Source organism: Phyllobates terribilis, unplaced genomic scaffold (assembly GCF_046119375.1).
Source record: "Phyllobates terribilis strain yellow unplaced genomic scaffold, ASM4611937v1 Scaffold_2__4_contigs__length_985480577, whole genome shotgun sequence".
Taxonomy (NCBI): domain Eukaryota; kingdom Metazoa; phylum Chordata; class Amphibia; order Anura; family Dendrobatidae; genus Phyllobates; species Phyllobates terribilis.
The window spans coordinates 846,015,643-846,036,790 of NW_027362762.1; the positions used below are offsets into that span (position 1 = coordinate 846,015,643).

Here is a 21,148-nt window from a genome sequence, read left to right on the forward strand (position 1 = left end):
CAAAACTAGTCTACAACCTCTTCATCGGTACCCCTGACCACCAAAAGTCTTGGTGTCGCAGGCGTAATATTACTTGTATTACTGCGATGGGAAAGGCTACTCACCTCCAGTGGTCAGAGCCTAGACACAGTTATTCCTATCTACACCATGTAAGGCTGAAATGAGAAACCTCACTAAGAGTATGTGTGTAACATGGGTAATTTAGATGCAGCGACACAGAAACACAGAGCAGCCAATACGGGGTTAATAAACAGGGGAAGTTTATAATAACAGGGTCAATCTCCACGGAGGGAGTATCGGGGGAAAATATGGGGAAAACAAGGGAAGTAGCAAGTAAAAGTCTTTAACTCACAGTTCACAGTTTAACTAGATACAGCAGAGTCGAACCGGTTGTAAACGACAGTTTTTACACTTAGCTCTTAACTCTTTTCCTCCACAAGGCAGTTGCCAGCTGATGCCGATGCTGATTTCTTCAGGCGTCCCCGCCCAAACAATGCTCCGTCTTCTGCCGGCAGCGGGCGGTCTCCGGTTTTACCCTCTGAGCCCCTAGTCCATAACACGGCACCTCCCGTGCTTGGCTTCACAGACCCTGCGTCTCTTCTCCCTCTAGTTGGCTTGACTCCTCCGGTCCACTGCACTCGGCTCTTGCTCCCAGTCCTGGAGCCAGGAGCCTGGACCCTCTCACACTGCTCTGCTGAGCAGGACCCAGCTCCGCTTTCCCGCGCAAACGTCCTTGTCTCTTCCTCTCTCTACCCACATCACCAGTCTCTCGGTCACCTGACCTCCCAGCTCTCACTCTGGACACGCCCCCAGCTTCCCAGTCACCTGACTTCTGTGCTCGCAGTCTGTCTTCCCCCTGCAACCAGAGGCACGGCCCCGGCAGTTCCGGATCCCTTGCTCTGAAAGTACTTACATGTGCACACTGAGGGTTTTTTTAAAGAGTTTTTGGACTATAATCTGAGCTTAAAATCTTCAAATCCTCTTCCAAAACTTGGGAGTTTCTGCTCAGTATCTGCTCCAAAAAGTCTGCAAAAAGAAACTCTGGGCCTCATTTATTAGAAGAGTCTAAAAGTTAAACTGGCTTTGTTGCCCATAGCAACCAATCACAGTGAATTTTTCATTTCATAAACTGCTCTGGCAAAATGAAAGCTGTGCTGTGATTGGTTGCTATAGGTAAAGACAGTTTTCCTTTTGGACACTTTTGATAAATCTGCCCTCACTATGCACATAACCTAAGATATATTATTAGTTTTGTAGTTTGTGTTTTTTCTCTATTTCACCAATAGTTATCTATTAAGATTTCTTTCTCTATTCTTGTGAAAATCTCAAAAAAAAAACAGGTCTTGCAAAATGTTTTCAAATTAAAATTATTTATTTGGGACATAGTATAAGGTTTCTAATGCTAGAAAATGTTGAAAAACACAAAAGCATTTCTGAAGTACTGAATAGTAGTATATACTGAGCTAACAGAAGAGGTGTATATACATGAGTAAGAAGATTAGGAATATTGGGGAAGATTTATCAAAAGTGGCAGAAAGAAATAATGGTGGAAAGAAAGGACCACTGAAAAATGATTTCCATGCTCTATTTTTCATTAAAAAAGAGCAATTTTAAGTTCCTGGTCCCAATGCAAAATCAGTAGCAAGTCCATCATCTACCATGTGTCATTTATCAAACCGTTGTCTTCATCGGCCTCCACAGGTACAAGGGCCTAACATGTCTGCCAACGCAGCACCCACTATAGCTGCGCCATTGTCGATAAATCTTCCTCACAGTGTTATCAATCAGTAAACCGCCAGATATGAAAGCATTGCTCTATATACATGGGAATATATAGCTGCGGAGTTCTTCGAGAACTAATATGTTCTGATTTACTATGCAATCTTCGTTTCTGATGAGAGAGCTTTTATCTGAAAAAGAGAAAGACAAAATTTATATATTTAAATCCAAATAAATGCATTTAAATTTGTATTCATAACAAAAATGTCTGATAACAGGGACAATTGAAATTCCCAGGGAAACAGATCTTGAGAGCGGCCATGGTCCTAAATATTAAAACCATGGCAAAGGCAGATTTGGATTGCTGGAGCCTAACCTTTTTTTGCCATGCCAATCCCACCATAGCTACACCCCTGCCAACAGCAGATAAATGCTTGCAATCTTCTAATGGATTCATCAGTCACAATTAAATTGCGGGGACAGAGGAGGTGCCGAATCAAGACCAAGGATGCCCATTGGATCGGACCGCACCTTATCGGGGGATTATGAAAGGTATTTTTTGGGATCTGCAGAGGTATTGGGGACTTGTATACAGATTACACTTTGCCCACAACCAAAAATTGACTATGGGTAATGTACAGTCACAGTTCAATAGTGTGAAACCTTTTTGAGAGGACTACCCAAAATTGCATAGAAAATCATCATCTTGAAGGGTGGTCCGGAGAAACATGTTAAGATAAAAGAGGTGGTTTCCTAAAGAAATAGTCTTTTGGAGAATTTTTAGAGCATTACGGTAAAGTACCATCCCTTGATTGTCTTTTTTGAAGGTTCCCTTGCCTAGCCTGTGTGTTAAATATTAGTACTTTCAATGGCATTCTCCATAGTTTTTATTTCAAATTACCTATCAGTGATAGTTGGAAACATTTAACTGAGCTCACCTTTTTCGATTTAGGTTGCTCTCCATGGGCTTAGGTCCAGGGCTGGGATACTGTTACATCTTACAAAATCCCGAGGAAATTGATTGGCCAGGAAGACATTTCGAGGAACCTGATCAATCTTAGTGTTGTCGCAGATGACACGCGCAAATGTCATTCTCTCTATGGCATTCCTCTGAGCGGGGGTGAACACCCCAGGGTTCTCATAATAAAACCTACATAGGAAAACAATTAGTAAATTTGGGTCACCAGGCCAATTGGTCATATTACTTGTGAATTAGCAAACTTAGTTATAAAATATCTAAAATATTCATATTTTAAAAAGAATTACACTTCCCACACACTATGCCTGTTAAATGAGTTATTATTGCACATCATGGCTGCCTTTTTCCAGTTTTCCAGAAATAGGAGCACTCATTATGGGTTGTGTCTGATATCAAAATCAAAGGGGCTGACCAGGGGAGTACGTAGAAATCATGGTGCCCCATAGCAAAAGTCTGAATTGCCCTCAACCCAAAAAAAAAAAGACAAAATAAAACAATAATAATAAAATAACTTGTATTAAATATGGGCTCACCCATCTATTCTGCTTGTGACGGCATGTATGTGACGCGCCCCTGGGCCTGTGTCGCGCTGCGTTGCGCACGCGGGAGCTTACCCGGAGCCGGATCTGTTTAGGGTTGTAGTCTCGTGGCGGTGACCCGGTCCGTGCCCAGGGAGTCAAACTGGACGGCAGTCTGTTAGCAGTAGAAAATGGTTGATGACTACGCCACCCGTTGAATGCAGCCAGGGGGCTGCTGCTGCAGGGCAGACCGCTGAGGCCGGTGGAAGGATGGTGCAGCGTGATAGTATAACCCCCAACGGGAGGGGTATGGCCTCAGGGCAGCCGACGTGGATGATGGGGGTAGCAGGAACCACTCAGAGACGGTATGGTAGCGTTCAGGGTCTTTACTGGTAACAACGATAGACCCTCCCGGAGTACTTGCTAGCGAACGGGGCCTGGTCAGTCCTTGAGCAGATGGGATCTCCCCTGGCCAGGCGTAGTTGTAGGCCTCCCAAGCTGACTGTACTCTTCTGGCTACCTTGCTAGAAGCTGATGTAAGTAGCCCACGTCCCTGAGTGTACCGTGTGGTGCTCACCCGTATGGCCGGTGACTCGGGGCCTTCTAATGGCTTCCGCTCCACGATGGCGGTGCTGGTCCCACGCGTGTGACCGTGCCTTCGGGCTTCTGGGCCAGGGGACCTGAAATCCCCTGCCTGACGGATTCTGCTGCTGGGTAGAAGTTAGTCCCCACAGCCTCGGACTCCGGGTCCGGTAAAGAATCTTCTTAGTCAGGGCGAGCTCTTTAGCTGCCAGCCCCTGACTCCTTGTGACTCTGCTGCTTCCTATGCTGCTCTTGTCTCTACTCTTCCTGGACTCACTAACCCTGCCTCAGCCCCGGGTTTATACAGGGGAAGTTCTTCCCCTCCCAAGGCTGGGCAGGAGGTGTGGCATGCACAGGATCCCTGACCAAAGGACCTCCCACCTGCTCTCAGACGTAATATCTCTATCACTGTGACAACCAGACCCCTGGGGTGTCACATATGCAAATCACATACTTTCAGTCACGTGTCAACCCACTCCCGGAGAGTCCTCAAAGCATGCAGGTTGTGAGGATCCACAAATCTGCAATCACACAGCGTGACTGCAGACTTCTTGCTCAAATTGGTTGTTTACTACTAGGACAACCCCTTCTTGAACTAAATGATTGGCCCCGATAAAATGAAAACCCTATACTCACCTGCCATGCCGGCACCGTTCCAGTGGTTTTAGCACTCGCGGTCCCAGAGCTGTCGTGCGGTTGTTGTGACACGTGACCCAGGTGCCCAATCAGCGCTGGCGTCACTGTCCCCGCTTTCATACGAATTGAACATGAAGAGGAAGTCAGAGATCAGCTGCAGCCCGGACTTCCTCTTCATGTTTGATTTGTCTGAAGGCAGGGACAGTGATGCCAGCGCTAATTGGGCACCAGGGTCGTGTGTCACAACTGCATCGGAGACTGGGACCGCGAGTGCTGACACCACTGGAATGGCTCTGGCACCGGGGGTGAGTATAGGTTTTTTTATTTTATCAAGGCCAAACATTTAGTTCAAGAAGGGGTTGTCCTAGTAGTGGACAACCCCTTTAAGATCGGACAATCCCTTTAATTTCTGTACATGTAGTGCTGTACAGGTGAAGAAGGTTTACAGACTTATATAAAATACAGCTATAGCTGAATGTATCTTTGCTCATTATCCTCACATCAGGGGAGCGGTGATCAGTTCGGCAAACTCAGTGACCGAGTCCCAGCATTAGGACGTCGACATGAAAGTTTGACAAGATGAGGAAGAACAAGGCTGTAATCAGATTAGATGTCAGCGGTAAGTTACTGGATGTAAAAATGTGTTATGTACAGTATCTACACAGTATAAGGGTACGTTTACACGGACTGACTGGCGGCACTAAACGACCAACTGGTAAACGATTACCAATCGGCAATTGTTAACTGCAGTCTGTCTGTTTAAACAGGCTAAACAATGCACTGAGTGATCTGTTCCATATTATATAGCATTCCCTGTTGTTATATACATATAGCGCTGTCCCTTATTACATAACATTCCCTTTTGTTATATATAGCGCTGCCAGGTATTATATATTGTCCTCTCTTATTACATAGTATCCTCTATTATTATGTACAATGCTATGTTATGTATAGTGCTGTACACTAGAGAACCAGAGAAAAAAATGTGTACAGTGCACTCCGTGTGCTGATCTCTCTATCGTTTTGCATCTACAGATGTGCACCTATGTGTTAATTATTACCGGACCCATTCTGAAACGAAATCATGTGACAAGTCACGTGATATATCATGTGCTGGAGGGCCTATGCCCTTTAAGCTACCTGGGGCCCTGGCTACTCTTAATCAGCCCCTGTGTGTGTGAGAATATATATGTTTATTTATTTTAATTTATTTTTTAAGTACTGCACACAGTCCCAGAGATGAGGATGTTGTTATCTAGTGCAGATTTCTATGATCAAAACTAGGGTGGGTGTTGCTCACAGGGTAATAATGCAGAGCAGCTTAAAGACCCACTCCCCCTTGTAAAGTCCATACAAATTAGCAAGAAACCAAAAGGCCCATATGTCTGAGTCCGTAATCGGATTTAAAAAAAAAGAAATACTCAGGGGAGCCAAAGGCAAAAAATAACAGCAAAAAACTGACCACTTTGATCTGGCGACAGCATTTCTTTAGGCATTTTGCTTTCTCATTGAAATGGGTTTTTTTCCCATTCAAGATGTACTTACCGGTCTCCATCTCGAGCTCTACGAAATTGGTTGCCAATCAGACACGTAAGTAGCTGCCCAATTCTGCCATTCCGAACTAAAGGTTCAGCAACCCCACCAACCCAGATGTCAATATTTTCAGGTGTCCCGTAGAGATTTATAAACTTTTGCGCCAGCTCCCTATTATTCAACACAGTAGTTAACTCATTCAGATTTTTCGGTGCAGAAAATCCACAAAATCTTCTCCATGCATTGTATCCTATACAAAAAAAAAATATGTTCAGATATGCTACACGAAATCAAAAAATTCATAGGCTTAGGTAGAGAATTATTTTTTTTATCCAAAGCACTTTGGGTGTACGCTCAAACAGTTAGACCAAGATCGACACATCACCTATTCACAGTGTCTGTCAACATTGTGACCCCACTAACTACAAGAAACAGGACCTAAGTTATTAGAATGCTGTGCCATGTATACTGCCATTCTATTCATTGTCTATGAGACTGATGTAGATGGCTATGTCCAGGCGCTATCACTGGCCGCTCACAGGCATCACGTGACCCCCGACTGCAGCCCGCTCTGACATCCGCTGACGTCATGACAAGTGCTGGCAGCAGCCGGGGGTCTCTGTCTTCCGCGTTCCACGGTGGATGCCAGGCAGTGGGCAGGGTAACCCCCACGTAACCCCGCCCACAACCCATCAGCCACCGCGGGGACCCCAGTGCTGAGTCACGCCTCACTTGTTGTGATGTCAGCGTGGGGTCACGTGATGCCTGTGAGCATCCAATGATAGCGCCACTCACAGGCAGTATCTGCAACGTAAGCTAATTACAAAAATCCTTAGGGGCCCCGGGGGGGATACGTTGGGGGGGTAATCTAAAGTACTTCTTTAAATTCATGTTACAGTTTATTTGCCACTAAGATTACAGGCAAAGACACATGAAAACATTTCCTTATTTCATTTTTCTGCTTCCATCCTATTTTTGCCACGAATGGATAAAATGAACATTAGATATGAACTAATATTCTATTTAAAGGGGTTGTCTACTATTTAGAAAACCATTTCTTTAATGAAACATGGCCCTGTGGAAAATAAAAAGAGCATATACTCACCACCGGGAGCGGCGCCGTTGCAGCTGTATCTGCCAGCACTCTCTTGAGATGATGTCTCGTGAGTTCTCCAGCCTATACTACCGGCCAGAGATGGGCTGCAGTGCTCACCCTTCCCTGGTTTCTAACGGTTTCAGCCTATCTGCTGATAGTCTGCACATACAATAGTCTACACATTGAACTAATATCTGCTAAATGTGCAAATTTCGTCAGGACCTGTGTACTATCTAATGTGTTTTTGGCGATTGGTTAATGTTCATTCAACAGATATGGAGAAAAAAAGAGCATTAATTGCCTCATCTTTTGTTCTAAGGGATGACAGGCTGCCTCCCAAGCTAATGACCCTCTCCCCCTTGTGTGAACACAGTCATGCTTGACCGAATCAGCTTTGTAGTTAGGTCAAGAGTAAGGCCAAGGTCACACGCTCAGTATTTGGACATCCGTCCATTGGACATTTTCTATCCTAAATAAAACAGGGCTCTGTGTAAAATAAAAACTGTATATTCTCACCTCCCACACTGTCAGCACTGTGTCTGCTCAGTCGCATCATATTGTTATGTCATGTGACCGCTGCAGTCTATCAGCAGACAGGCTGAAGCAGTTAGAAACATATAGGGTGCCAACCCCTGCAGACAGCCAGGGGCAAAGATAGGGTCCTAGTAGGGACTTTGCTCGTTATTTAGCACCCCTGCTGTTATGACATTTATTCTTTTTTTGTGTCTTTTTGTCTATTTGTGTGGTATGATCATTTGAATCTTTTTAATAGTATTTAATAAAGAGTATTTTTAGAGGGGGGTTTATTGTTCTTTTGGTTTAATTGCTTATGGGCCCCTTTGAATTATCTACTTTGGTTTTGTTCTCATTACTGACCAAGCAGTAGCTTATTGCAGTACTACAGTATCATTCCAATTATTCTGATCATACATCAATTATAGGCAATACTGAGGGAGAGTTTGAATCAACTGAAAATGTGAAGTGATCAAATCCTTTTGCTGGCTTTTACATTTAAAAGAAAAGTGCTTGATGTTTACTGGCGACCTTCTGGGCAAATCTGATTAAATCAAGCCACACTAATCTACTTCAATGAAACAAGTTATTAGGTCCAGAGATTTCTTCTGAAACTATTACCTAAAACAGCTCAGGGCAGACTATAACAGATACTAATCTTATTAAATTCCATGGCAAAGCTTGGGTGCACAATCAGTTCTTCAGTATACATTTTAACAATATTGAGCAATAGTTCATGGCAATATTTTTCATGTATTAGTAATTATCTTTACTTAAAAAGTTTCACTACATATCCATTAGTTGCAGCCTACTCCTAGTTTCAAACATTTCTCATGTGAACTTGTCCCTCCCGGTAATAGATGCTGAATGGGGGGGGTCTAGATGTGACTTTAGAATACTTTTGCCTTCTCTACTTTTCATGGACCAGAATATCTTAAAGAGGATCTGTCACTTGGGCAAAAAAAAATTGGATAAATACCTTCTAAAAATCCCTGAGCTCCCCCAACTCTGCCGCTTTTTTGTTTTGCAGATATATTCATATTTACTGATTTTGAAGCGCAATATGTGAAATCTAGGCATTTCTTCTTTGGTAGAGTGCACTTTTACCCCTCCTCCCAGACAATCACAGCTTAACAGCGTCTAAGATTGCTAGATTAATTATCAGGCTGTGATTGGCAGCGTCTGGGAGAGGGTGGTGAAAGCGCACGCCCCCCCGAGGAGCCTCTGAAGAAAGGCCCAGTTGAACTACAAGCAGAGATTTCACATACTGCTCTTCAAAAATCCAAAAGCGATAAATATGAATATCTCTGCAATGGAGTGACAAAATGCAAAACAGAAGAGCAGCAGAATCAGAGGAGCTCCAAGATTTTTACAAGTTATTTTTTTTTTAAGCAAGTAACAGTTCATCTTTAATTTCCAGTTTGTTTCCCCCTTCTACAGCACATGAGAAATCTCTTTTCCTATATGCTGATAAACACTGATGCTCAATAGTGTGTGATTCCCATTTTTGCAAAGCCTGCCTTTAGTTCTCTCTTTTCTAGTACAGAACTGGTATGAATTCTACAGGCCTTTACCCCTCCAGATGGCAGCGCCTCTTCTCTCCTTCCCATCTACATTCTGGTACAGTTAAGTACATTTGTGATCTGCCCACCCTGAAGACTTGAATGATTTTTCCTCCACTCAAAGATCTGATCTGCCAACTACTCTCCATACTTATTGAGGCCCATACACACAAGATAGCTGTTGGCTTTCACCTCGCCATATACATGAACGCTCAATTATCCAAAGATATTTCCAGTTGAGAGCGAAGAAAGCTACTGCCAGACTACCCTGGCAGGGTCTTATCTGAGAACAAATTGGATTAGTTGTTTTAATTTTCTGCAACATTTAATAAAGACTATTTAAAAACATACATAAGTTTGCATTTAGGAAGCAAATGCACAATAAAAAATAGTGCAAAGAGTTACGTAACTTTTAAGACTTTTAAAATGATTATACTATTCACACATCAAGATTTATAGTAATTACCTGGTATGCCATGCTCACGACCCCTTTGCAAGTTGAGGGCTGGTAAGTCAAGTCCAACCCGTTTGAAGAGCAGGAAGAGACGTTCCCTTAACTCATCTACAACCAGTTGATTTTGACGATTTAGTTTGGCTCGATTTGCCATCAATCCTCGGAGAAGAGGATCAATTCCCCCTGTGTATGACATATAACAAAGGTAAACAGAATGCTCTTACATGTTCAGTGGACGGATCGAATGGCTTCTTTACGTTCCATCAGAAAAAAAAGAACGTGTACAGACAAAATGTGAAAGCTGCATGCGATCAGAAGCTGCTGATTGGCTGCAGTAGTCTCCTAACTCCCCAGGAGACCGGCAAGGTACACAGGAGGAGTGAGGCTGGCTCGATAGTGTTTCTTTTAATTTCTTACACCACCTGTTGCCAATATAAGGGGTTGTCTACCCCAAAGGATTTTTTCGATAAGCCCTGCAACCTGTTGAATCTGAGCAGTGTATAGTGTACACAACATTAGAATTCAGCTCCACTTGCCAATTCCAGTGGCCATCACATGACATCAAGTATGCAATTTGCATATGACGCGCCCAGGGGATGGGGATGACTTGGTACCTGGTTTGGGGATGTCGCGGTGGTCGGCTCCCGGGCCCGTACCTTGGGGTCACTCTTGAAAAAGGGGATTGGAACTTGGATAGAAAATAAAAATAAAATAAATAGTTCGTGACGCCACCTGTGGTACCTGGTAATGATTACCAGCACTGCTTCAGACCTCCGGAGGCGTTGGGATGGCAGCTGAGGTGTTTCTGCTGCCCACAGGTGGAGCGGGCCCCCGAGGCAGGGATGGTGTGAAGGGATGCAGGAGAGAGGGGACCCAGCCAGGTCAGAGGAAGAACAGACACGCACACAGGGGTTCGCTTCAGTATCTTTACTGGTGATGGTAGTCAGGTACGGTCCGGGGTACTTGTAGGTGGTGTGCACTTCTGGACTTGCTCCCCAGTGAGCGGGTGTAAGGCCTCCTTTCTGTATCTTCCTGTCTCTCTCCCTGGAGCTTCTGACCTGCCTGGAACAGGGTATAGCTCCCTTGATGTTTCTCTCACCCGTCTTGCTTGGCGGCGAGGGCTTTCCCACTGGTTACCACGATCCCTGGACGCTGGGGCTTTCGTGGTACAGCCGCAGGGCGTCACACATAGGTCACGTGCTGACCAGAGTCTCAGAGACATCTTTCAACACATGGAGAAGTGGCCAAGACTATAGTCGGCACGTGACCACAACTAAACTAGGATTCTGCGAGCTGCAAGGCATGCTGGAAATTTCCTCAGTAGTGGACAACCCATTTAGAGTTGACTCTAAAGGTACAAGGGGAATTTCGAGATGAATTTTTGAGGGAATTTATTTAAAGATTGATCAGCAAAGTATTTTGAAGAAGGGCGTCCATAACTTCCACAGGTGTTACACCTTCATTAGCTTCACTTCTAACATAAGAGTGGTTGCCACATTAACAGCATTCATTAACCTAGGGTGAGGCAGTGACCGGGATCGTATACGAGGGACGTTGTATATCCCCCAGAATGTGTACAGAGACCTATTAAATCCATTGCAGTGCATTGCAGTCACAAACTCACCTGCGGCTGCAATGCAGGAATGAAGGTGAGCATTGACCTGGTCAGGCTATCTGGCTAAGGCAGATTAAGTAAAACCCGGCAGGGCCTTCATTTCTTGGGGGAGGCTACAGGAAGGCAGTGGGGCGGCCTCCTCCCTCCAACCCGGGTTTTCCAGTGTCTTTTGCCACAGGTCCTTTAAAAACCCTGCACTAAGGATTAGTGTTGTTCAGTGTTGGGACCTGCTAGGATAGCAGGAAAACTCGGCAGGACTGTGTATAGCTGAACCCACGCCTGGGAAGGCTCTGCACCCGTCAGGCTCTGAGCGGCCCGGCGCGGCCGTTACCCACGGCAACCATTGTGTATGGACTTTCTGTTAACACGGCTGCAAGCCGGAGGACTTTCTGTTAACCCGTGAGTTGCTGAAATAAAAGCTGTTTATGTTGCACTTGCTTGGGTCACTGCCTCAGTTACTGCACGGTGTGAACACCGCCGCCTTACAGCTTGGTGGAGAATGCGGGCATAGTGACTGAGGCATACCCCACCGGCCGCTGCATGACCACAATCCGGCCGGCCACCTTTCAGCCCCATCCCGTGGACAAAATGGAGGAGCTGTTAAAGCAGCTGGTACTTACCCAGCAGCAGCAGCTGCAGTCTTAGCGGCAACAGCAGGAGCAGCACCAGAGTCTCCAATGGCAACAGCAGGAGTGGGAACAGCAGCATAATCAGCAGCAGCAGCTACTGTACCAGCAGCAGCAAAAAACTTACGAACTGTTGCTGCAACAGATTGCAGCCCTGCGGGAGACACCAACGGCACCAGCCCCGGAACGTCGCGAGGCCTGGGACAAGCGTTGAGGAAGATGGGATCGGAGGACGATGTGGAAGCCTTCCTGACCATTTATGAGTGCACAGCAGAGCGGGAAAACCTACCGGCCGGCCAGTGGGCAGAAGTGGTGGCTCCGTTTATGGTCGGCGATGCCCAAAAGGCCTACTTTGACCTCAGTCGGGAGGACGCCCAGGACTACCAGAGGCTCAAAGGTGAGATCCTTGCCCGACTGGGGATCAATACATACGTGAGGGCTCAGCGTGTATTTTCATGGGCCTATGTGGAGACCCGACCCGCCCGGTCTCAGGTTTATGACCTCCTGCAGCTGGTAAAGAGGTGGCTCCAGCCTGAGACTTTGTCTCCAGCCCAGATGGTGGAGAGGGTGGTGGTTGACTGACTGGTGAGGATGCTGCCAGCCGCTATCCAACGTTGGGTGGGTCAAGGGGACCCCGGCACCCTCAAACAGGTGGTCAGCCTGATCGAGCACTACTCGGCCACTCAGTACTTTATCCGGGACTCTGCCCCCTCGCTGCTGTCACGCCGATCCCTGCCAACCCAGGAACTCGGAAAGGGGTCACGTCCCTCTGCTGAGGACAGTCTGCTCCGTACCTGTGCTGAAGGGGCACCCCGAAATGAGAGTGGCAGGAGACCGGTTCCCTCCCAAACAGTCATAAGACCTAACAGTACCTCCCCCATTAGGTGCTGGCGGTGTCAGGGGCCAGGACATGTGGTTTCTAACTGCCCCCTGACTACGGAACCCATGGACTGCGGGTTTATCCGCCGGGTCTCAATGTATGCCCAGATTGTCTGCACTGTGAGCGCCGACACCCCAGACAGTGAACCCCAACTGTGCCAGGTACTGGAAACATGGGTACCCCACGGAGGCCCTCCTAGACTCGGGGAGCCTAGTGACTTTGGTGCATGGGTCGCTGGTGGAAGAAGACAACCCAAGTGGACGGACTGTTGGGGTTGTGTGTATCCATGGGGACCTCCGAGTACCCAACTGCGGAGGTAGTGTTGTCCACGCCATGTGGAGACATAAAACATGTGGTGGGGGTGGTAAAAACTCTTCCCTATGAGACTGTGTTGGGAAGAGACTTGCCCCTGTTCTGGACTCTGTGGAAAAACAAAATCCACTCTCCCCCCAGTAAAATGTATTACAGGCTCTGTCCAACCTAGGGACAGAGTGTGACCCCCGATAGGTTTCCCCTAGAGGTGCTGGTAGGAGAGGTCGAGGAGACCCCATCGATCCCTGAGCTGGAAGTGTCCCGGGGCACGTTTGGGACCACTCAGCTACAGGATCCCACTCTGATTTGGGCGCGGGAAAGGGTGTTAGAGGTAAATGGCGTTGCTCAACAGCCCTGTGCAGATACTGTATTTCCATGCATGGTAGTCAACGGTGAGTTGCTCTATAGGGTAGACAAAATCAGGGACCAGGTCGTGAAACAGTTAGTGCTACCTCAGTCGTACCGTCGGGTGGTTCTAGAGTTGGCACACACACACCTGCTGGGTGGACATTTAGGGGTTAAAAAGACGCAAGAGCGTATCTTTCAGCGGTTCTTTTGGCCGGGGATTTATGCGGAGGTCCAAAAGTACTGTGAATGCTGCCTCGAATGTCAGTTGTCCACACCCACCGCAAGTTTCCGTAGCCCATGGTTCCCCTGCCAGTGATAGAGGTACCTTTTGAACGGATTGCAATAGACTTTGTAGGGCCCATTGTAAAATCCGCTCCTGGCCACCAACATATACTGGTGGTCGTCGACTATGCAACCCGGAGGCTATACCGCTATGCCACACCTTGGCAAAACTGATTGCACGGGTGCTGTTTGCCCTGTTCTGTCGCCTTGGACTACCTAAGGAGATCCTGACGGATCAGGGGACCCCTTTTATGTTCAAAGTGACAAGGGAACTGTGCAAACTGCTAAAAATTAAACAATTGCGCACCTCAGTCTATATCACTTTGTGGTCTTACCTTTTGGGTTAAATGAGGCCCCGGTTACATTCCAGAGGTTGATGGACATAGTGCTCAAGCCTCATCAGGAGTATGCGTCCGCGTATCTAGACGATATTATCATCTTTAGCACCGACTGGCATACGCATTTATCCCAGGTACAAGCAGTGCTGGATTCTCTTAGAGCCACGGGGTTAACTGCAAACCCCCAAAAATGTGCGATAGGGCTAGAGGAAGCCCGATATTTGGGGTATGTGATTGGCAGAGGAGTTATCAAGCCCCAAATCAATAAAGTTGAGGCCATAAAAAATTGGCCTAAACCATCAAGTACAAAGCAGGTGAGCGCGTTCCTTGGCATCCTTGGGTATTACCGCCGGTTTATACCTAATTTTGCTGGGAGAAGGGCGGCCCTGACCCATCTCTTGAAAGGGAAAAAATCAGTAATGGTTCGGTGGAACCCTCAGGCAGAAGAAGCCTTTCAGTCTGTGAAGTTGGTCCTGTGTGGACAGCTGGTCCTCATCAGCCCCAACTTCAAGGAAACCTTCATTGTACAGACAGATGCCTCAGAGGTAGGCCTAGGGGCGGTATTGTCACAAAAAGTGAATGGTGAAGAGCACCCGGTCACCTACTTGAGTAGAAAACTTGTCCCAGCAGAGAAAAACTATAGCGTGGTAGAGAAGGAGTGTTTGGCTATTATGTGGGCCTTGGAATCGCTACGTTATTACTCGGTCGCCAGTTCCGCTTGGTGGCGGACCACTCACCCTTGGTATGGATGAGAAATGCCAAGGAGAGGAATGCGCGAGTCACCAGGTGGTTCCTGTCACTGCAAAATTTCAGTTTCTCTGAAGAACATCACAGGCAAAGGCGGATGCCCTATTCCAGGCACCCTGTTTGGTGTCAAATGTTAAACCCCACAAGTTTGAACAGAGGGGGGGGGATATGTGAGGCAGCGACTGGGATCGTATACGAGGCACGTTATATATCCCCCAGAAAGTGTACAGAGACCTATTAAATCCATTGGAGTGCATTGCAGTCACAAACTCACCTGCGGCTGCAATGCAGGAATGAAGGTGAGCATTGACCTGGTCAGGCTATCTGGCTAAGGCAGATTAAGTAAAACCCGGCAGGGTCTTCATTTCTTGGGGGAGGCTACAGGAAGGCAGTGGGGCGGCCTCCTCCCTCCAATCCGGGTTTTCCAGTGGCTCTTGCCACAGGTCCTTTAAAAACCTTGCACTAAGGATAATGTAGCACCCTGAGGATTCGGTTGCTACAGGGGTATTGCACCTCAACCCAGAGGTGTGGTATTCCACTCCCGGGTAAGGATGGAGTATGGAACTGAGCTAGTAGGCTGCATGCACTACATACATCCCATTTCCGGGGGACAGATCAACGGTACTCCCACCAAGTAAATGTGCAGGTACGACAGCGTCTGTCCCTGGCTGGAGTGGGAGGGGGGGTGGAACATCCCAGTAGTGTAGGGGCAGATAGGGGGAGCAGCCTGGGTAAAGCTAGGAGCTCATTGGGTGCTGGTCACCTGAGCTCACACATAGAGGGAGTATATAAGGTGGGCACCATCTTAGATCAGGGTCAGTCAGTCAGTCAGCCTGTGAGTCAGTCAGACAGTCTGTCTGAGAGCCTGAGAAGCAGAGCAGAGGAGAAGGAAGAGGGACCCAGAGGCGCAGGACGAGAGGGGACCCCAAGATCCCAGAATAAGGACAAAAGGGTGAAGGGTCGGCAAAAGGGTACCGGATCCCAAGCTGGCGGAGGCTACAGCACACCTTAGCCAGGAACCGGAGGTCGTGGGCAGGATCTGCCACGACCCTCACCAAATCCACTAGAAAGGCATACCAAGCATAGGGTCAGGGAGCCCAGAGGAGGCTTGACCACCAAGAGACCCGAGGGAGCCGGCCAAAAGTGGATCCCTGGTGGGAACGGCCAGAGGAAGGGAGAGTCAGAAAGGAGCTCAGGACCACGCTCCGGAATTGCCCGGGAGTTGACCGAGTCCCGCACCTGGTGGACGCAGCACGGCTTGGGTGGTCACTGCTGTACACAGTGACCCGAGCAACACCAGTAAGTAAAACCCTGGAACTGCATTTTATGCCTCTGAGTCTCCTTGCTGCACCTTCACAACCACCATCCTCCATGTCTGACCCCCTGAGGCTATACCCCTCCCGTTGGGGGTTATACTACCACAGCTGCACACACACCACCAGCCTCAGCGGACCATCCTGCAGCGGCGGCCTTTTGACCGCAAATCAACGGGTGGCGTAGTCGACACAGAAACAACAACTACCAGGACTGCCGCACACTGAGTTTGACACCCTGGGCACGGACCGGGTCACAGCCACTCGGAGACTACAACCCCCATCTGATCCGGCTCCGGGTATCCCTAACAACATGGCCCAGGGGGTGCGTCAACTTTGGCGTAGTCGGCAGGATCACGTGCCCGCAACTACCGGGTACTGCGTGCCTGAAGAAAAGTCTAAATGTACCGTAAAAAGAAGTCTCCCGCCAGTTCCGGAGGGTCCCTGCCATCGGACGCCATCTCGGATCATTTCCCGCCGGTTGCCCGCCATCTGCAGCTTTTTCCCGCCATCCACGGAGTTTCCCGCCACTGGGAGACGATTCCCGCCATCTAAGAAGATTTCCCGCCCTGGCAGAGCGGACGCCATTATGGGCGTGCCAGAGGGTGGCAAGAGACCACCTCCCTTCGTGGGCCAGGTCGAAGAATGGCGCCAAAAGCGGAGACCGCCCCCACCAGCAGAGACTGCAATGATTGAGGTGTCCATCAGCGTGGGAGGTCTGCCCCTGGAGCTGACAATCACCAAGTTGCCCCGGCACCACCCTGAATGGGGGCGGAGAGAGAACAAAGGAGTGAAGATGGGAGCAGCTTGGAGGAGTCGAGAGAGATCGCACCCGGAGATGGAGGGAGAGTCAGGCAGCACCGACCCTGTGGTCAGGAGCCTGTTGCAGGCCGCCACTCCAGAAGGCCTGCTGGAGATCCTGGCGCAGCTCCCCGGAGATCAGGAGCGTGCACAGACCGCGCTGGAGGGCCTCGCACGGAAGATGGCCCGGGTACAGCAGGAAGCGCTGGCGGAGTGGAGCAAGGAGATGGCCCAGCAGGCTGGAACCCGCCAGCGAAGCACGCCACCCACGACAAGGAGCATGTCCGCCTCTGAGGAAGGTGCAGGAGGGACGACGGCCGGAGACGACGCCGCGGAGGGAGTTGAAGAAAAGGGAGCAGGTAATGGGGATGACAACACCCCGTGCCCGATGGTCGCAAGCCTGCCCCAGCTCCCCGTCGCAGAGCCCGAGACCCCACTCACCACTCACGTTGCTGCATCGTCACCGCTCCGAGCTAGGCCTCAGGCAGCAGGAGCCGCGGCCACGCCCCCTGCTACGTCATGCGCCTCGACTCAGAGCGTGGCCAAGCAAGAAGCGCCCCCGGCCTGGTCGCAAGGCCAAGTACCCCCGGGCGCCGCCGTCTTCACAGCGCCCTCTACCTCCATCATGCCACCAGTCTGGTCGCAAGGCCTGGTAGACCCGGGCGCCGCAGCCTTTAAAGCGCCCTTTGTATTCAGACTACCTTCGGCCTGGACGCAAGGCCAGGAGCCCCTGGGCGCCGCAAACACCACAGCGCCCTCTGCCTCCACAGCACCCCGTCTGGGCGAAGACCGCTCCGCACAAAACACCACCCAGGACGGGCTGCTCTTCGTGTGGCCACCTGAATATATTCACCCTCGATTCCGGAGGGAACGGCCTCTGGATGAGCCTCTAATTCCGGCTCCTGCGCCCGCCAAACTCGATCCGCTTCCGTTGGAGGACGCCCAATTTGAGTGGGACCCTACCGGTGAGGACCTGATGGGATTCACCGAGGAGACCCGGGCAGCCGCAGCCCAGCGTACGGAGTGCTGCCGGCAACAATTGGAGGTTTTTGCTAAGGAGCGACGAGAGAGGCGGGTCCGCGAGGAGCGGCTCCAAGTCCAGAGCGCCGAGCAAAAGCGCCGGGCCCGCAGAAACCCCCGTACTGCCCACGGTCCCCGTGCCAGCGGGACTGTAATAAAATTCCAAATGGAGCACGGGTGGGGTTTTATACGGGACCACAGAACCCCCGGCGACGTCTTTGTCACCCGCAGAGACGTAGAAAGCCATCTGCCGGAGGGACACAGAGGTCGTGACCTTTACCTGGGAGATGAGGTCACCTTCACCCGGCACCAGTGTGCCAAAGGACCCTATGCCCTTCATGTACATCGCCTGACTGAGGAGGAGCTGCGGTGTGAGGAGGAACAAGAGGACCCGGACGGGTCCGAAGATTACCCTCAGGCAGGAGCAGGAGGACGTCGCCACTGATGTACAGTAGGAGAACTGTAAAATAGTTACCCATCAGGGTACAAGGACAGTTAATAGTCTAAAATATAGTCCCCGTTGGGACCAGTGAACTGTACCCGTGTGTCCCTATCCCATAACAGGCTGAGGACTGTGAACAGCCATTCCTCTTCCCCATTGGCCGAGGACTGAGAGCGGCCATACCTTCCCCTTTTTGTACATAGTTGCGCTTCTTAAAGCGCCCCCTACCGGTTTTATAGGAAACTGTTTTTCTTCCAGAAGAGACTGTGGCACTTACCCGGTCACAATTTGCACCGTGGCCGGAGGAACAAGAATGTTTAATATGAAAAGTTTTATATGAAAAGTTTTATGATATATATAATGTTCTATATGTTTATGTTTTGAAAAAAAATTGTATGTTTTTGGATGTTTATTCTTTTACAGCCCGAGGACGTGCTGTGATTTACCAGGGGGGAATGTAGCACCCTGAGGATTCGGTTGCTACAGGGGTATTGCACCTCAACCCAGAGGTGTGGTATTCCACTCCCGGGTAAGGATGGAGTATGGAACTGAGCTAGTAGGCTGCATGCACTACATACATCCCATTTCCGGGGGACAGATCAACGGTACTCCCACCAAGTAAATGTGCAGGTACGACAGCGTCTGTCCCTGGCTGGAGTGGGAGGGGGGGTGGAACATCCCAGTAGTGTAGGGGCAGATAGGGGGAGCAGCCTGGGTAAAGCTAGGAGCTCATTGGGTGCTGGTCACCTGAGCTCACACATAGAGGGAGTATATAAGGTGGGCACCATCTTAGATCAGGGTCAGTCAGTCAGTCAGCCTGTGAGTCAGTCAGACAGTCTGTCTGAGAGCCTGAGAAGCAGAGCAGAGGAGAAGGAAGAGGGACCCAGAGGCGCAGGACGAGAGGGGACCCCAAGATCCCAGAATAAGGACAAAAGGGTGAAGGGTCGGCAAAAGGGTACCGGATCCCAAGCTGGCGGAGGCTACAGCACACCTTAGCCAGGAACCGGAGATCGTGGGCAGGATCTGCCACGACCCTCACCAAATCCACTAGAAAGGCATACCAAGCATAGGGTCAGGGAGCCCAGAGGAGGCTTGACCACCAAGAGACCCGAGGGAGCCGGCCAAAAGTGGATCCCTGGTGGGAACGGCCAGAGGAAGGGAGAGTCAGAAAGGAGCTCAGGACCACGCTCCGGAATTGCCCGGGAGTTGACCGAGTCCCGCACCTGGTGGACGCAGCACGGCTTGGGTGGTCACTGCTGTACACAGTGACCCGAGCAACACCAGTAAGTAAAACCCTGGAACTGCATTTTATGCCTCTGAGTCTCCTTGCTGCACCTTCACAACCACCATCCTCCACGTCTGACCCCCTGAGGCTATACCCCTCCCGTTGGGGGTTATACTACCACAGCTGCACACACACCACCAGCCTCAGCGGACCATCCTGCAGCGGCGGCCTTTTGACCGCAAATCAACGGGTGGCGTAGTCGACACAGAAACAACAACTACCAGGACTGCCGCACACTGAGTTTGACACCCTGGGCACGGACCGGGTCACAGCCACTCGGAGACTACAACCCCCATCTGATCCGGCTCCGGGTATCCCTAACAACATGGCCCAGGGGGTGCGTCAACTAGTGTTGTTCAGTGTTGGGACCTGCTAGTGTAGCACCCTGAGGATTCGGCTGCTACAGGGGTATTGCACCTCAAGCCTGAGGTGTGATATTCCACTCCCGGGTAAGGATGGAGTGTGGAACTGAGCTCAGTAAGCTGCATGCACTACACACATCCCATTTCCGAGGAACAGACCAACGGTACTCCCACTTAGAAATGTGCAGGTACGACCGAGTCTGTTCCTGGCTGGAGTGGGAGGGGGGTGGTACATCCCAGTAGTGTAGGGGCAGATAGGGGGAGCAGCCTGGGTAAAGATAGGAGCTCATTGGGTGCTGGTCACCTGAGCTCACACATAGAGGGAGTATTTAAGGTGGGCACCATCTAAGATCAGGGTCAGTCTGTCAGTCTGTGAGAGAGAGCAGAGGAGCAGAGCAGCCCCAGAGCGAGAGTGAGAGAGGAGAGCCAGAAAGACCCAGAGAGGGGGAGACAAAAGGAACTCTGAGAACCCAAGTACAACCCGAGGGTGAAGAGTTGGCAATAGGGTACCGGATCCCAAACTGGTGGGGGCTAAAGCATACCTCAGCCAGAGACCGGAGGCCGTGGGCAGGATCTGCCACGGCCACCCACCACATCCACCCTGAAGGCAGACCACGTGTAGGGTCAGGGAACCCAAGGCCAAGGGTCTCCCAACAGAAGGCCCGAGGGAGCTGGACCTAGGTGGATCCCTGGTGGGGACGGCCAGAAGAAAGGACAAGAAGGAGGGCTCAGGGACACTCTCCGGACTTGCTTGGGGGTTGGCTGAATCCAGGACCTGGTGGACGCAGCACGGCTCGGGTGGTCACTCAAGGCCGGAGTGACCGGAATATCTGCAGTAAGTAAACACCCTGAACTGCACAACCCGACTCTGTCTTTACTTATCATCTACGCTGCACCACCACAACCCCCATCCTCTGCACCTGACCCCCTGAGGCCATACCCCTCCCGTTGGGGGTTATACTATCTAAAGCTGCACCAACACCATCAGCCTCAGCGGACCCTGCTGCAGCGGCGGCCGTAGTGACCGCAATCCAACGGGTGGCGTAGTCGACATAACGAACTTTGTAACATCTGTAGGACTGCCACATACTCTGAGCTTGACACCCTGGGCACGGACCGGGTCACAGCCACTCGGAGACTACAACCCCCATCTGATCCGGCTCCGGGTATTCCCCTAAAGAATAT

The 21,148-nt window shown here is 49.9% G+C and overlaps 1 protein-coding gene across 1 annotated transcript in view; it reads right to left on the minus strand.

Moving 5' to 3' along the window:
- Positions 1 to 1,353: 1,353 nt before the first annotated feature.
- The window catches only part of LOC141232827 (myeloperoxidase-like), a 42,129-nt gene continuing 22,334 nt past the window's right edge, over positions 1,354 to 21,148 (minus strand). Inside the window, exons 11-14 of the mRNA XM_073667836.1 lie at positions 9,605 to 9,775; positions 5,980 to 6,217; positions 2,658 to 2,869; positions 1,354 to 1,910 (exon numbers count right to left, since the gene is read on the minus strand). Of these exons, the coding sequence (XP_073523937.1) occupies positions 2,668 to 2,869; positions 5,980 to 6,217; positions 9,605 to 9,775 (611 nt within the window). The 3' untranslated portion in view covers positions 1,354 to 1,910; positions 2,658 to 2,667. The remainder of the gene's footprint in view (positions 1,911 to 2,657; positions 2,870 to 5,979; positions 6,218 to 9,604; positions 9,776 to 21,148) is intronic.